The following is a 17,178-nucleotide window of genomic DNA, read 5'->3' as shown; positions in this document are numbered from 1 at the left end:
CGAGAAGGTTTGGATGGATTGTCTTGATATTTGGTAGGTGGGTAGGTCTTGATGAGACTAGGAAATGATTAGATTTTGGGTCCCCTAGCGGCTTCTTATGGTACTGCAGCGGAACTTCGTTTTGATATCTCGTGTTCTGGACATGCTATGGAACTGATTTTTGAGTGGTAGATAGCTCTTTGGACAGAGAGTAAGTGGTATGGGTTTGGGCCCCCTAGCGGCATTTTTGGAACTGCAGGAGCAGGTTTTGCATCTGACTTAGAAAGGGAATAACTCAAGAAGGGCTTGATGGATGGCAATGATTTTTGGTAAGTAGATAGCTTGAGTGATGATGAACATGATTAGATACTTTTTATGCAAATCAGTATCTAATTTGCATAATTAATGAGGAAAGTTTATACATCCGTCAAATTCCATGATAGGACTCTGAAACATGTGACATATGTAAGTGAGGAAGAGAGAAATATTAATTGATATGAACTATGTAAATGAAGACATTATTTGCATAATTAATGAGAAAATACTATAACTCAAGATGGCCTTGATGGATGGTCATGATTTTTGGTATGTCGATAGCTTGTGTGATGCTTAGAATGATTGGCCGATAATTATGCAAATCAGATTCTAATTTGCATAATTAATGAGGCAACTTTAAAAATCTGCTTTGTGCCATGATATGACTATTCAAATTGTAACTGAGGAAGAGAGGAATGTTGAAAATAGAAAATATGCAAATGTGGGCCTAATTTGCATACTTAAATGAGAAACTACTATAATTCCATACTGGTAAATGACGGAAATTTCATGCATTTAATACTTTTTTGTGGCATCGGGAATTTATGTGAATGTGAACATCGTTGAATCAAATTATGCTGATAAGGGCCTCATTTGCATAATTGATGATCAATATTAGCATCACCTTCTTTGTTAAGCTCATACTTTGGACATGTCATATTTTAAGACAATCAACTGGTATGATTTATAATTGATGAGAAACACTCCTAATACGTCAGTCACAATGGTTAAAATCATTTGGCGAAGGTATGAGGTCGTGGAACTCTAGTTAATCATAAGCTTATGATTATGTAAATCATCCCAAAAGCTATCTACCACTCAAAAATCATGACCACAGCATGTCCAGAACACAAGATATCAAACCCCGAAGTTCTACGGCAGTACCATAGCAAGCTGCTAGGGGGGCCAAAATGTACTTATTTGGAGGTCTCAAGAAGACCTACCCACATACCAAATATCATGTCAATCCATCCTGGCATTCTTGAGTTATCATGAGACACACAGACACACACACGAACCCTGACGAAAACATGACCTTCTTGTCAGGCATTATGATAGCTCATCAAGAACAGTAGATACATGTACAAAAACTGGAAGTTCTGCATAGTAGAAAGCCATTGGGGGACCATAACATTCATTTTGTGTATACACAACAGACCATCATAAAGATTCCTTCCCAACTTCTAGAATATGCTGTCCAAAACCCTACAAACTCACCCACAAACAGAACATATAAAGAGTCCTTAATACCTTGTCTGAATGTTTTGCTGCCAAGGCCTTCAGCTCTTCTTGAGACATTTCGTATGACTCCTTCAGATGCGTGCACTCATCTTCCACATTACTGCAGGTGCGCTCTGTGTCAGACAGCTTGGTTACTATCTCCAGCTTCTCTTGAAATATTCTTCTCAACGATTCCTACAGTAATGATCAGCACAAAAAAAAGCTACACGTTTGGTAAGCTTCATGAAAGGAACATCCCACAATACACAAAGATTGGTGATCAATCAGACTGGTATTCTAAAGTTCAAAGTTAAAATTCTTCCCACAATATATCGTATGGAAAGCACAGGGTACTACAATGTAATCAACTGGAAGTACTGCATGTTCAATACTCTTTCCCATACAGTGAGTACAAAGAGCAGCAGTATGTACACGTACCATTTTTCAAGTCTTTGGTATGACTTGGTTATGGAATAGAATCCAGAACCTATCTTAAACTGTACTTAACCTTCTCCTTGCTCCCTAACTCTGTAACCAATAGGGAATGCATTGGGTGCCAAACAGCTACTTCTGTGTGCTAATTAAGGTTAAGTTATTACTGTGGACGGTGTTGCTAAAGGACCTGGTGATTCTCAAACCTTAGCTGTATTCTCATATGTGTGTTTGTCTTCCTGCAAGGCCACCAGTTCCTTCCGGAGGCTCTCTTCTGTCTGGTTCTTGGCAAAGGCCTGCAGTTGGCTCTCTAGAACCTTGGGGGAGACAAGTGCTAGTGTTAATTCAAAATCATAACAAATCAGGATACAAAAAGGGTAACTTAGCATAAACTGAACCTCCGTCAAATCATTTGAACCCTTTTCAACTCATGTATTATGAGTGTTTCTCATTTAAAATGCAACTAAGGTCATCACTTGCATAAATAATTAGTTGATCATCTTCTCCAACCAAAAAGCAGAAGTTGTCTAAAGTATGACAGTGATATCTTTAACAAAGAAGGCTATTCTAGCATTTTCTGATCACTTAATATGAATATTTGTCCCTCATTTGCTTTATCTATATTCAACCATGTTCACCTTCACATAACTTTCTGTATCTGTATCTGTATAGCCGGTATAACCGCCATTAGGCGTAACACATCAGCTTCTCAGGCACGCGGCGCGGAAGCAGCTGGTCATACATGTATTACACCGAACGGTCTGTTACACCTAGTCTTTGCATATCTGACTGCAACCGTTCTTTAAAGCTACTTAGTGAGGAAACTCCTAAGGTACTTGATGACAACGAGTTCCATTCTACTATGGTTCTCGGGAAATACGAATTTTTGAACACATCAATCCTTGGCTGATAACTCTGGTACTTAAAAGCATGACTATTTCTGGTCCTCTTCTGAGCTGGCATTAGATACTTATCAGTCGGAACGTCCACAAGTTAATTAGTCATCTTGTACATCATGCAAAGTCTGGACATTGTTCTCCTGTCCTCAAGTGACATCCATTGCAGGTCTGCTTTCATTTTTGTTACACTGGCGCCCCTTTCATAGTTGTTCGTGCAGAATCTGGCAGCTTGGTTCTGCACCCTCTCCAGTTTATCTATATCCTTCTTTGTGTATGGATCCCAAACTGTTGCAGCATATTCAAGGTTTGGTCTTACTAGAGACGTGTATGCAAGTGATTTTACCTTTGCTGGGCATGCCCACAAATTACGTTTGATCACTCCAAGTTTTTGTGAAAGTTTATGTGAAAGTTAAAAGTTTGAAACCAGAGGGAGGGAATGTATTGTTTTCCCTGGCCTGTTCTTCTTTCTTTTTCTGCCAAAAAGTAGATGTAGCCTACCGTGGGTACCATGGTACATTTGTAGCTCTATTTATTTACACCAGTCTAGTATTGCAGAAAGTTATATTTCCCTTATGGAACATGCTACGGATGTCACATGTGAGGTGTGGGTACCTTTAGGAAAAGTGAATACACCTTGATTTTATTATGCTAATTAGGAATTTATGTGTAAACATCACAATTCCCTTACTGTAAATACTGGAGTCATATTTGAGGTGTAGGTACCTTTAGGAAAGGTGAATATAGCTGCATGTAGATTATGCTAATAATAACCTCATTTGAATAATTTATGCAGAAACTTGTATTTCCCTCATGGTAAATGCCATGGATATTATATGCTAGATGTAAGTACCCTTAGGATAGGCTAGTACACCTGGATGTTAATCATGCTAATAAGGACATTATTGCATAATTTCAATCAACTTATATTTCCCATATGGTAAATGCTACAGATACCATTTTGGAGGTGTAGGTTCCTTTGGAAAAGGTGAATATATGTACACCTGAATCATGTGAATATGCGTTTTGCTCATGAGGGCATAATTTACACTAGACTGGCCGTCATTTGCTTTAAGAGCAAATTCAGGATGTTTCGCCCATACTCCTCATGCAAGAAGTGGGCTGTCCCAAAATAACTCCCGGGCAAATCCAAGTTGCTGCATAATTTTTGGCCAGGTGCATTCACCTTTCCTAATGGTACCTACATCTTAAAGATGACACCCGCAGCTGTCACGGTAAGGGAAATACAAGTTTATGCATGAATTATGCAAATGAGGTCCTCATTAGCATAAGTCATGGCCAGGTGTGATCACCTTTGCTAACGGTACGTACATGTCAAATCTGACATCTGCAGCTTTTCCGGTAAGGGAATTACAAGTTTACGCAGAAATCATGCAAATGAGGTCCTCATTAGCATAATTTATGGCCAGGTGTGTTCGCCTTTCCTAAAGGTACCTACATCTCAAAGATGACATCCGCAGCTTTTACGGTAAGGGACATACAACTTCATGCATTGATTATGCAAAGTAGGTCCTCATTAGCATAATTTATGGCCTGGTGTGTTCGCCTTTCCTAAAGGTACCTACATCTCAAAGATGACATCCGCAGCATTTACGGTAAGGGACATACAACTTTATGCATACATTATGCGAATTAGGTCCTCATTAGCATAAGTAATTGTCAGGTGTAGTCACCTTTCCTATAGGTACCTACATCTCAAATATAACATCCGTACCATGTAACATAAGGTACATATAACTTTCTGTAATACCAGTAGTAGAGGTACCCCCTGACATCTGCTTGGTTTTAAGTCCCAGACATGGTAAGTGTAGGAGGGCTTATGTTACAGTATGACCTAGTTCTTGCTGGCCCCGACAGAAAATAACCAAAAATTGCATCAAAAAATTGCAAAATAAATCATTTAGAAGTAGTGTATGCCAAATAAAATAATGGGGTCCTTTGGGTAAATATCCAATGCACAACTGAACCAAATTTCAGGTCCTCAGGTTTCAACACCACGGCACTGGAGGCCATTATGTGCGACTTTTGTCTGAAAATGACCAAAAAACCTCAATAAAATCATTTTAAAAACTTATATCAAAAACATTTAAAAAGGGTCTAGGGGTATACACGTACTCTACCTGCATACCAAATTTCAGCTAATTTGATCGACGGACGACCGAGAAGAAGCGATTTGAAGATTTGACAGGAGAAGAAGAAGAAGGAGAAGGAGAAGAAGAAGGAGAAGAAGAAACCTGACAAAAACAATATGTTTCGTTGGCGAAACATAATAATCTATACAGAAACTTCATATTGCTTTCATGGTAAATGCTACGAGTGTCATATGTGAGGTGTATAGGTACCTTTTAGAAAGGTGAATATGACGAAATGTGCATTATGTTCCTACATTTTCTCTAAAATGTTGCCTTTCTAGTTTACCACAATGGAATTATCTTCTCATTAATTATTCAAATTAGGTCTTCATTTGCATACTTGATATCTATCAACATTCCTGTCTATCTCATGTTTGAGACTCCTAATCATGGAATGCAGTGGATTTTTTTAAACTTTCCTCATGAACTATGCAGATTAGATCCTGATTTGTATAATTTGCTTATGATTACATTTGTAGGTTAATCACACCATAAGCTACCTATATACCAAAAACCATGATGATTTGTCAACACCATGAGTTTTTCTCTTTTTGAAATCAGCTACATCAACTGCAGTTCCAAGCGTATACGATTTACTCCCCCTTCCAAGAGCTACTGTAATTCACTTCATCTTCACGGTAGCAATATTTCATTTTCACTGTGTAAGTAAAATGGGCATTTCTATAACGGTTACCGCTTTTACGGCATAAGTGATTTGTGAACAGGTGAAAATCAATGTGCACGCGGATGTCATACATAACAGTGTTGCCTAAGGACAAATTGAGATATTTCAGTCTCAAGAAGATACGTCCAATTACCTTTTTGACAAATTTGAACTCATTTCATAAAAAAATGAAGCTGTCACTACATAACTGATGAAGAAGAAAAAGAAGTCAACAGAACTAACCTCCAGCCTGGACAGCAACCTGTCCTCATCGATGAGAGCCTGCCAGCTGGACTCGGAGGCCTCCTGTGTTTCTGCCATCACCCTCTGTAGCGTAGCCAATTTGTTCTCCAGCATCTGTTCTCTATGGGCAGCTTCCTGCATGTACATTTGTATACATGTACTTATGTCATGCCTGGGCCTGATACAGGTGTTCTGGACCGTGTGATAATTATCCGTATCACATGAGGTTCTAGAGTTGTATCACATAGACTTCCATAGAATATTTCGAACGCATTTCGAGCGCGCCCAGTGCGCAGCCGTTTAAAATTTGAATACCGGATTCGGAGGTTGGAATCAATGTTGTTACAGTTTTTTGTTTGAGGACACAAAACTCCCTCAACTTCTGGCGCATTAATTCCGCATTGAAATGTGTGTTTTCTCGGGTGGGTGACATACATGTAAATAAAATACAACACGGTGTATTCTGCATCACCCTTGGTCCCAGCCCTCACGCCGGTCGGATCGCCCTCCGGCCTTCGGGCAATCCTACCCGCGGTCGGGCTGGTACCTCGGGTGATACAGAATACCCCATGCTATATTCTATTTATACTGCTACTGAAATACCCCATGCTATATTCTATTTATACTGCTACTGAAATGTCTGTCTAAACCCTGTACTCTTGTACAAAATTTGTGCAAAAGTAGGGCAATTCTTGCTTAAAACGTGTGTGAAAGCTGTGTAAAATGCGTACAGTACATGTATTTTCTCGTGTACAACACGTTTAAATGTGCGTGTACAAACGTTAATATGCGTGCAACCGCATGTAGGCTGGTTGGTAGCAGTTCAACCACGTTTAGACTGTCAGTGAATAGATTTTAGACATGTCCCTTCTTTTCATTAACATTTTCCTGACACACCCGTGCCTGCTTAAGTCAGGGTTTCTGCAGAAATTCCCCGCTTTTTATTTGCAGACCGCCCGCGCAGTGGGCAGAGAATGTATCAAACCTTATTTGTTAAGTATACGTTTTTCAAAAGCCCAAGTTGATTTTTTTACATGGCTGCTACTTAGTGATAAGATTTTCGTACACAGCAACATCCTGCTGCACACTGTTATATTGTACAAACTTTCAAGCTCCGGCGTAACCAAAGTCAGTTCTTGTTCTGACAAGTTGACTGCTCGACTGCGTTGCGCGCCCAGTGATATCTCCCCGGCGTTGTGGGAACCACTGGCCGAAGTCAGCAGACTGCATGAGTTTTTTGGCGAACGCCAGACACAGGTGGTCTCGCCGTCTCTCTAGTGTCGAGGCCGAGAAGGTGGCAAGAGTATGCATAGTTGGTGTGTTTGTGGCCAAGGATGGTTCTGACGGCTCGGCGTTGGACGTTTTCCAGTTGTTTGCGTTGCGCTTGCGTGAGTCCTGGGTGCCACACTGGCGCCGCGTACTCGCACACTGGTCGAACGTAAGATAAGATGTGTAAATTGTTAGCAAGTCTTCTGTAGTCATACCAACTGATTTCAACTTTCGAAGAAGGAACAATCTTGTGCTGCCTTTCTTCGCCATGTGCTCTACTTGTGTGTTCCATTTAAGGTTGTAGCGAAGCTACTCGGCCTGTAGGTACAGGCCGAGTAGCTTCGCTACCTTAATTTCTTGAAGGGCATGGCCGTCTATTATGAGTGTTTGTGACGATGGCACAGCTTTTGAAAAGTGAAGGTACATTACCATGCACTTTTTTGGGGTGAAGTTTCATGTTGTGTGACATTGACCAGTTGCTTAGATTGTCGAGGTTGTGTTGGATTGATGGTGTTTCACTTGCCTTACAACTCTCGACTAAATCAAGATCGTCTACGAATTTCCAACTTCATGATTTGGCAATTGCCATGAATATTATTGGGGCCAAGCACAGTCCCTTGTGGGAGACCTCATGATGTCTCCTTCCAGTCCGAAAATGAATCCTTGTAACGTACCCTCTGGTTCCTGTGTGATAGGAAACTGATGATCCATCTGGCCATTGCGGGTCGTAAGCCGAGATCAAGTAGACTAGACACCGCAATCAGGTGGTCCACCCTATCGAACGCTTTAGCAAAGTCAGTAAGAATAAGAGTACTAACAGTGTTGGGTTGGTCTGATGTTTGGCGAGCTGGTGGACAATATCCACGAGGCAATGAGTCGTCGATCTCCCAGCCATGCAACCAAACTGGCATTTGGCGATCTTAGGCTTGAAATCATGAAGGGTCCAAGCAGACACAAAGCTTTCAGACACCTTCGCCAGGATCGGGGTCAGAGACACCGGGCGAAGTTCGTTCAGGTCTGGCGGGTTGGTCTTCGGTAGTGGAATGACATTTGCATGTCTCCACTGAGTCGGTACATGTCCTTTGGCAATTGAAGCATTCAGTATGGAAGACATAGGTGAACTCAGTTCTTATGCAAACTCCTTTAGTATTCTGCCTGAGACGCCGTCTAGGCCTGCAGCTTTCCGTGATTTGATGTTCTTCAGCTTAGCGTACATTTCCCACGGCATAACTTCGCGCACGTTTTGTGCTGGGAGGAACGAGGGAAGCAGGTTTGGGTCGAGCAGCGGTAGGGAAGTAGTTAACTGACAGAAAACATTGTTGACTGCGTTTGCTACTGCCTTGTGATCTGAGGGTTTGATGCCTTCCACATTCAGTGTTAGTCCTTTGTTCTGTGTGTTGAGCATAGCCTTCACATTTTGGTGTCATCTGGACGGGTTGTTTTTCTTTTCGGCTTGCATTTTATCTTTATAAAATTTGTTTTTTTTGCTTTCCTGATCTTCTTCTGGATTTTGTTACGTAGTTCTCGCCAAGTCTTCTTACTTCCCCTAAGGAAGGCTCCTTGCCGCTGATGCATAAGATCTTTCACTTCCGGGGTGAGCCAGGGTTTGTCTGTAGTGTGCATGGTGATGGTTTTGGTCGGGAAATGGTCTATTTTGTTGCGAATGGTGTCATAGAACATGTTAGTTTTCGACTGGGTGTCTGTAGCGTGTATGACTTCCTCCCATTTGTGTGCGGTGATCCACTGGCCGAAGGCTATTATCTTGGATTCAGGCATTGGTCGTAATCGGCTTTTCATACACCTGTTTCATGATTGTGATTACCAGGTTAAGTGTGGCAGTCATCCTGGACACCCAATAAAATGTTATTTTCTGTCTGAAATTGTGAAGATAATTATTTATGGTTCAGAATTCTAAACCATGTTGAAGAGAAGAGGGAAGGGTGGTTTTAAACTATAATTGCCTTCACCAAATGCGACATCCTTCAGTTGTATAGTTTTTTTGAACACTGTCTGTATGTATGGACCTATATACATTTGTACATGATTAAACCCTTGTTGTACATGTATCTTTGTTGCAAATTGGCTTGTAGAAATTTTGCAAAAAGCAAAGGACCGGTAGATCACCAAGCAGTTCTATGTAGAGGAAATGATATAAACTTTTTCTGACTGACCTGTAACCGACCCTCCTGCATTGTAAAATAAACACATCAGGCAAGTCCAGAACCATTAATTTTGGGTGTTTTGCTGCTGTTGTAGTGAGTGGACTTTTGGTGCCACTTGCACTACGTTGGAATAAAAGACCACGAATGTCATGTCCACAGGTGGTTGAAGGACAATAACTATTAATCTTCAGCAGAAATACCAGTCTCTTTTAGATTTATCTTGTCATGTCCACAGGTGGTTGAAGGACAATAACTATTAATCTTCAGCAGAAATACCAGTCTCTTTTAGATTTATCTTGGTTCCCACAAATCTTCCGTCTTGGTGATTTAAAGTCGTGGATCTCTTCTTTGAAGAGGAACTAACCTTAGGGTTCTTCAGAGACCAATAACAGAACATTGTTTATAGTCGGCAAAGATCAAGTTTCCACCAGAGATGTTTGTGCCCATTACTCTTCACTGATTGACAGCTGAGATAATTATTGAATTAGCTGGTTCTGCAGTCCTCAGCACCATGGGAAATATGCTGCCAAGAAGCTATGGTTTGGCCCGAAGTATCAATCATTGATATACAGAACAAACAGATCAAATTAATGTATTACTAACTCACTAAATTCACTTGTCCTGTACTTTGCACACACAAATTCAGTTGTTTATGTTCCTTAGCGCCTTTCCTTTGTTTCCCCTTTGTTTTATTTGTACTGGGCATTTGTGTTGTATCTAACCCATGCGCAACTGCTGATAATCTCAGATATGAGGCTAAGCAGTAAAGAAGAAGAAATTTAAAGCTTGCTATTTTTTTTTGCCACAGCACTCAAATCTTATTTGTGTCTTCTGCCAAATCAGTTGCAGTTTGGAGTGTTGCACTTGCAGAAAATGAGTACTGCCGACGTAACGTCACGTTTGTTTACAAGTTAGGTCCTGGTCAGTGACGTTTGGCTTACATTTTGTTGTCCCGAGAAAAATGGCAAATTGTCTGACACAGTTACAACGTCGAACTTTTGTTTATTCTACTTCGTGTGTGTTAGCTGTTGTTGTTTTTTAACCCCACGACCATGTCAACCGTTCTCGACCAAAGTGCCAACACCCTCCCTGCTATCCAGCCCCCATACTATCTACAAATTATCAGCATATACGTCAATTAGGACAATCTAGTAGCATGCAAGGGAACAATTTTCACCAGAAATTTCACCCGAAGAGGCGTGACAGTCTAAACAAAGCCTTTTGTTTTGAATTTGTGGGATGCACAGCGTAAACATGTTTAAAGGCAACCCAAGATTTTTTTATTAGACAGCAACATGCGTTTACAGCTAATTAGTACATGCAATTCAAACGTGTGTAAAACATGTTTTGATTGAGAATTGCATGGCATTTAGTATGATTTACACACATTCCAAACGCGTTGAAAATTTGTGTAAAATGCATGGGAAGGGAAGTTATTTGAGATCTATACCGTATATCTGGCTTTCAATATACATCAAAACTGTGATTAAGTAATTAGATTAAATTACGACAGCATGCAGTTATCCCTGTGTAGGATAAGTTGTTTCTCCTCGCAGCCTGAATATTCTGAATATTTTGTTACTAACCTGTAGATACTGCTGCAGCTGGTATAGGTCCTGTGCCTGGATCTGGATCACACTGGGAGGACCCATCTGTAGGGAACACAACAGAGCAGAGTCAGATCCTGTGGTCTAGAACAGTTACCTGAAGTTGTTGAACAGATGGTTAGAGGTTGCTGACCCATTCTTATTCACCTCTTCTATTTCCATGTTTGAAGGAACAATATAAATTATCTCAGCACAACATGGCAAATAGTTGCTAGCTAAGATTTTATTATGTTCAGCCATACCTAGTATGGCTAAACATATTGTTTTTACTCATGTTTCTTCTTCTCCTGTCAAATCTTCAAATCGATTCATCTCTGTCATTTTTTGACCAAATGACCTGAAATTTGGTACAGAGGTAATGTAGGCAAAAACCAATGTGCGTTCTTTTCCTTTTTTTGATATTGACCTTGAAAGTGATTTTATTGAGGTTTTTAGGCTATTTTTAGCATATCTTGGCCTCCTGCGTCCTGGTATTTCAACCGAATGACCTGAAATTTGCTGTATATGTGGCTTGAACAAATATTTTAAGGACTACATTCCCATTTTTGGCATACATATATTCAAAACGATTTATTTTGGGCTTTCTTGACAATATTTGCCACTTCTGTCACTTTCAATACTACATATGACCTAAAGGTCATTGACCCCAAGTGCCTTGCACCTGGCCTTGCATGCCTGTGAGCCTTGCGACCACCTGATTGGTCAATTGAGTTAATCTAATTACATGGCGCAGGTGTAGGCTAGTATTCATGCCAAATATGGTATGGGAATTCCTAGGACATGGCTTTGTTAACTCTTTTTAAAAAAAAGATACACATCTCCAGTTCCTATATGTATTTAACCAAAATAATGTGAAATTTGGCATGTACACAGGCCCTCATTCAAATGTTTGCCATACAGCCTTTCAAAACGATTTTTTAAACAAAGAATTTTTTGGTTTCGTTATTTTCAACCCAAAGTGTATACTATTGAATCATGCATTCAAACAAAGGGGTGTCACATTTTTATATTTCACCCATTTTTGGTCATTTCCTTCTTCTCCTGTCAAATCTTCATATATATCATTATGTATACTATGGAAAACTTCATTCTTCCCGGGGATTGATCTTTTTTAATTCAATTTTGAACTGGGTTGATTATGCGCAAGTGTGTAATTTTCAGCGGATATTTTTCCACTGGTCTAGTTTACATGGAGATGGCACGGAATATCCCATTCTTGCAAGGGGAGGATTCTGTAAGTATTTATTTCAATTTTGAGCTGGAATGATTATGAAAAAGTCCATTTGTTAGCAGAAGTGTATTTGTTAATTAATAAGTGGATATGGTTTTGGACTGGCCCATATTGTGTTGAGGTGCTACTGGAAGACTCCACTCCTGTATGGAGAGACTGATAATTGTTTTTAAACTCAAGTTTGATCCATTTTTTAGTGGAAGTATTTTAGAATGGTCCATTGTTATTTTGAGAGTCCATTTTTTGCATGGCGAGGAGCATGGCTAAACATGCTGTATTTGCTCGCAAATGTTGCCTTTCTAGTTACTATAATTGTGTTTGTTTTCTGCAAAATAAAGGGAAATGCTGTGCGTGAAAACAATGTAATATTATGTTTTATACATAAGTATGTACATGTTTGTAACATAGCACTCCCAGTTATCATGCACTACCAATTATCATCCACTTTGGGCCACGTCCACATGTCCAGGTGTATTGTGCATTAGACCCACTTTAGACTGACAACGGTTACTAGACCGTGACCGTGACCCAAAATGAAGTACTCGGGTATCACTATGGTTGAACATACAATAGGGCTGTCCCCCAATATGGTATAACCCTAGCTGGGGTGTGTGTTCCGAGCGAAGCTGCGAGGAACCCATCGGCAAAGCCGCAAGCAAGCTCTTCGCGGAGCGTGGAGCGAAGCGATAGGGTAGTAGTAGTGTCCAGTATTTTGATTATACTGCTGCCGGGGTCCCTGACACAGGGGTGGGCAGCAGCCGGCTAGTCGTCACACCCCTCTTCCATGCAGCTCTGTCCAGGGGGTTCACGCTGGTCAGGCCGCACACCTTCATGTCCTTCCTGACTCACTCCATCCATGATTTCCTAGGTCTACCTCGACCTCTGCTGCCTGGCAACTGCATTTTGGTGATGGTGTTGATGCAGCCACTGGCACGTTCCACATGTCCATACCACCGGAGTCGGCAAGACCACAGCACAGAGACAATGTCCACAAGACCAAGTTTAGCGTGTAGAGTTTCTGACGGTGTTTCATCCTGAGGTTTGGCACCACAGATCCATCTAATCATAGCTCGGTCGTTGCGACGCAAGCGCTGCAGATCTGTGGCAAGATTCACTCCCATGGAGCATGGCTGCTCGTACGCAGGAGTCAAACACCTTGCCACGGGTTTTGGTACTGTATAGAATAATTAATAAGACTAAGAAACGGCCTTTCAAATATCTTCATTTTATGCGAGTTTTGTGATGCAGAGCGCTATATTGAAATGATTTATCATCGATGGGACATTTACGTTCAATCTTAAGTACATGGCGGGCATAATACCTATTCAAAATAAAAACATACAACATTTTGTGTTGCGGAACTTTGCACGACTTCCGGGGCTCTGCGTTACCAGCACACACATGCACACAAAAAATAAACAATGCATCGTACAGAACTTGTATCTGCAGTTTCTTTACCAAGATTCTGCCTTTGGGCCACACCAATTTAATTTCTTGGTTAACGGATTTTTATTTTCCAAAAAAAAAAATTTTTAGAAAAAAAAATCATGAAAACAGAGGGCTGGCCTTTTAGAAAAAAAAATCATGAAAACAGAAGGCTGGCTTTCTTTCTTGAGCACATGCTCAGTGTCTCATCGGCAGGGCAATGCTTGTTGCAAATAGAAATACCTGTTGCATGACGAAAAGAAGAGGTTCAGTTTGATTTTGCACGCAGGAGGTCACTGTTTCACCTCATTTGTACACATTGAGGTCCAGCAGATACAAGGCATGCAGAGGAAGACATTGAGTCAATCTACTCAGCATGCTGAAGGGAGACCTGCAGCACAGAGGGCGGGGCCCTCCCACAATAGGAAAGAAACTCTGAGAGCTAAGGGAGCTCGCAGGATGCAAGGAAAAGTGGAAGAAGATGAAGAAAGACTGAATGCAGCTGCAGGACGTTTCAACGACTGCAGATGCAGAGACCAGTAGATGATGATGATGAGGTCACTGTGGGTCACATGCAATCGAATCCTGCATGACGGTTGTCCCGCGATACTTCCAGACTGTGTGTCTAAAGACAACTGTCGCTTACAAAAATAGGCACGCGGCCATATTCCGTCGTCAGTCTAAAGTGGGTCTAACTCTAAGCTAGTATTCATGATTCAAAATAAAGAAAGACATAAGTATGATCTGTAGTCATGACTCTTCTTTATACAAAGCACTGAGATAGGTTTGCATCCAGGTACACAACAGAATAAACTCCTGAAGCCGTAACAACACAGAGCTCGAAATTCCTTTTTGGGAATACTGGTGCACTGGTGCAAAATTTTAAACATTGTCAAGTAATACATCAAACAAAGTACAAAAAAGATCATATCACTTTGTCTGATTCTTAGATTTCAAGAATATCTTGTATACTAGTGTTCAATATAGTACCTCTACCCTATTGCCTACAAAAATATCTAGGTGCACTTGTGCACCCACAGTCCAAAATCAGGTGCACAACTCCAATTTCAGGTGCACAAAGGTGCACAAGCACCCAGTATTTCGAGCCCTGCAAACAATTTACCTGGAAGTGTAATGTTTGACCTATTTCACAAGTAAATTCAATACCGCGTATCTTATCAGCTTTTTCTAGCTCAAACAATAGCTACATGTAATATCTTTTAAAAGTAGCTGACATAAATTTATGGTGATTCCAGGTTTGAAACCCTTATTGGTTTTAGGAAGGTTTAATATACAATGTAACCCAGCAATCCCCGCACCGACAACACCTTTTCGCCACACCAAACTATTAAGCATTGTGGTCATGCCTTTAGTTTATCACATGAATTTCACATACCACCCGTGTTGACGAAATAGATGAAAAAAGTTTCCTTTAACAGCGTCAAGGAAGATGTTGCACAAACATAGTGACTTTACTATCATTTGTTAGTAGACAACTTTGGATAATCTATGCCCCTTGCAAGGTTGAGCACTAGAAGAAGGACTCAAGTGGACGATAACTCAGGAAACCTAGCAGAATTCTTCTTGATGGACCTCAGTATAAGTATTTGCTTACATGCATATGTCGGTAAACAGGCAGAGAAACATTTACATACAATGTACTTAGCATTGTTCTTTTTAGCTGACATTTCTTCACATGGGTACACATTTGTCTCTGTATGCACGTTTTTAGGATAAATGACATTTTTAATAATTTAACATCCAGGGCTCGAAATTCATTTTTGGGAATAGGTGCACTGGTGCACCCAACCTAAAAATTTAGGTACACAGAAAGAATTTTGGGTGCACAACTTGAAATAAAGTTGAATGTCAGCAAAACGTAATTACAAACTGTAATTCTATAGCTAAGATTTTAAACAAGTAATACATCAGCACTGGTGCACCCACAGTTAAAAATTAGGTGCACAGCTCCAACTTTGGGTGCACACAGGTACACATGCACCCAGTATTTCGAGCCCTGACATCAGATGATAATTGGTCACAGCTACATTACATGTGTGTACAATCTTGATGTTACAACCAAGCTAAGAAAATAAGCTCATTAGGCCATAGCAATTCAATTTCTTGGCTCTTAGATTTTTACACAAAATCAATGGAGGAGGCATGTGAAAAAGAAATGAAAACATGTCAGGCATTCTGTGATAGACCCCATGCTTCCACCATACTGTGCAGAAAAATTTTGATAAAAACAACAAGGAAAGACTTTCTTCAAAATATCAGAATTCTGGGGTTGATACAATCCAGAAAGGTATATGTGATCAGTGTTCCCGCCAGGCATACCTCAGTGCGTCTTTGGACGCACTTTTTTTGGAAAAGACGCACTCAGCCCAGCACAAAATTTTGAAGGGAGGCTAATTTCTGTCACAAGTGGAACTAGAATCTTAGAACAACCGCTCATTTAGTGAGAAAGAAGCCTACGATGTACTACCAGGGCTCTCTGTTACGCATTTTTAGCAGTCCAGGGCCAGGGGCGCAGCACCGCACGCCTTAAAAACATCAAACTCACGCCGGGCGGCCCTGGCCCCAGTGAGACACGCCCCTGTAAGCTCTAAGATCCGAAGTTCAGTGAAGTGCCGACGGTCCTACGGCCGCGGGGCCAGTACACAATATTCACTCGAACAAGGAGCGCCTCTAAATATCGTGTTGTTGCCCTCATTGTACTTTTTTAATGACAGTCATACAGATATTTGCGGCTCTATTAGTATTTCACAAGCCGTTTATATCTTGATCATGAACTGGGACGAGCTCAGGCGAAAGGTTCGCGCCAAACATGATCATGAAACGCCTGAAGGATGATAGCATCACAACGTAACAAAGCACACGGCAAGCACATCGATACATGAAAAAAATTATGTATGTCCCAGAAACTAATACAATTCACTAAAATCACACCCAACTTCTTGTAATCCTTCGATTTTATATAGAGAAATGTCATTGTGTTTATCAACTTACAATGTGATCGTGATTTCCCTCTTTTACGTTTGGATGCAGTGAACACACCTCAGTGCAGCCATCTTGTCAAAAGTTGTGTCGCGATTTCGTTCAATTTGCTATTGGAAAATTGACGCAAAGACCTGATCTCTGGCTCGCAGTATGACTGCACGAGTATGAGCATAGTTTTACGTACATCTAGGAAAAAAAGAATGGTACGTACAGGATGAAGAAAGCATGGAGAGTCGTCACTGGGAGCCGAAGCACGCACGGCTTTTCTGTAGAGACACAACTTTCTTTTCCATGGCTGTCGCCTGTGGGACTGTTTGCCTTGCAGCTACGATTTTGCCACTGGATGATCATTGATTTTCTAGGATCGACCCAACATTGAACCAGCCTGGATGTCATGTTCACTTTTGTGACGGTAATTCATGCTTCTTTGACCGACAAATGGATTCTATACTTATCGCATATCGTCCGATAATCAACTAGTTTCGTACTCGGTAACGTTACGAACGTTATGTTTTTTAATAAACTAAGGCCTGCTTGTGAAAATTACTTGTAAGCTCATGTTTACTTACCTTTTCCTG

At 40.8% G+C, this 17,178-nt stretch overlaps 1 protein-coding gene across 9 annotated transcripts in view; it reads right to left on the bottom strand.

The window, feature by feature from the left end:
- Positions 1-17,178, bottom strand: part of LOC136435772 (sarcolemmal membrane-associated protein-like) — a 54,862-nt gene that overhangs the window by 31,019 nt on the left and 6,665 nt on the right. For all 9 annotated transcript variants that reach the window (XM_066429486.1, XM_066429489.1, XM_066429487.1 and 6 more), the window contains exons 4-7: positions 10,921-10,986; positions 5,904-6,038; positions 2,154-2,264; positions 1,546-1,710 (exon numbers count right to left, since the gene is read on the bottom strand). In XM_066429486.1, coding sequence (XP_066285583.1) covers positions 1,546-1,710; positions 2,154-2,264; positions 5,904-6,038; positions 10,921-10,986 — 477 coding nt within the window. The remainder of the gene's footprint in view (positions 1-1,545; positions 1,711-2,153; positions 2,265-5,903; positions 6,039-10,920; positions 10,987-17,178) is intronic.

This window comes from Branchiostoma lanceolatum, chromosome 5 (genome assembly GCF_035083965.1).
Source record: "Branchiostoma lanceolatum isolate klBraLanc5 chromosome 5, klBraLanc5.hap2, whole genome shotgun sequence".
In the NCBI taxonomy this organism is placed as follows: Eukaryota; Metazoa; Chordata; class Leptocardii; order Amphioxiformes; family Branchiostomatidae; genus Branchiostoma; species Branchiostoma lanceolatum.
This window is presented reverse-complemented; position numbering and strand designations above follow the sequence as displayed.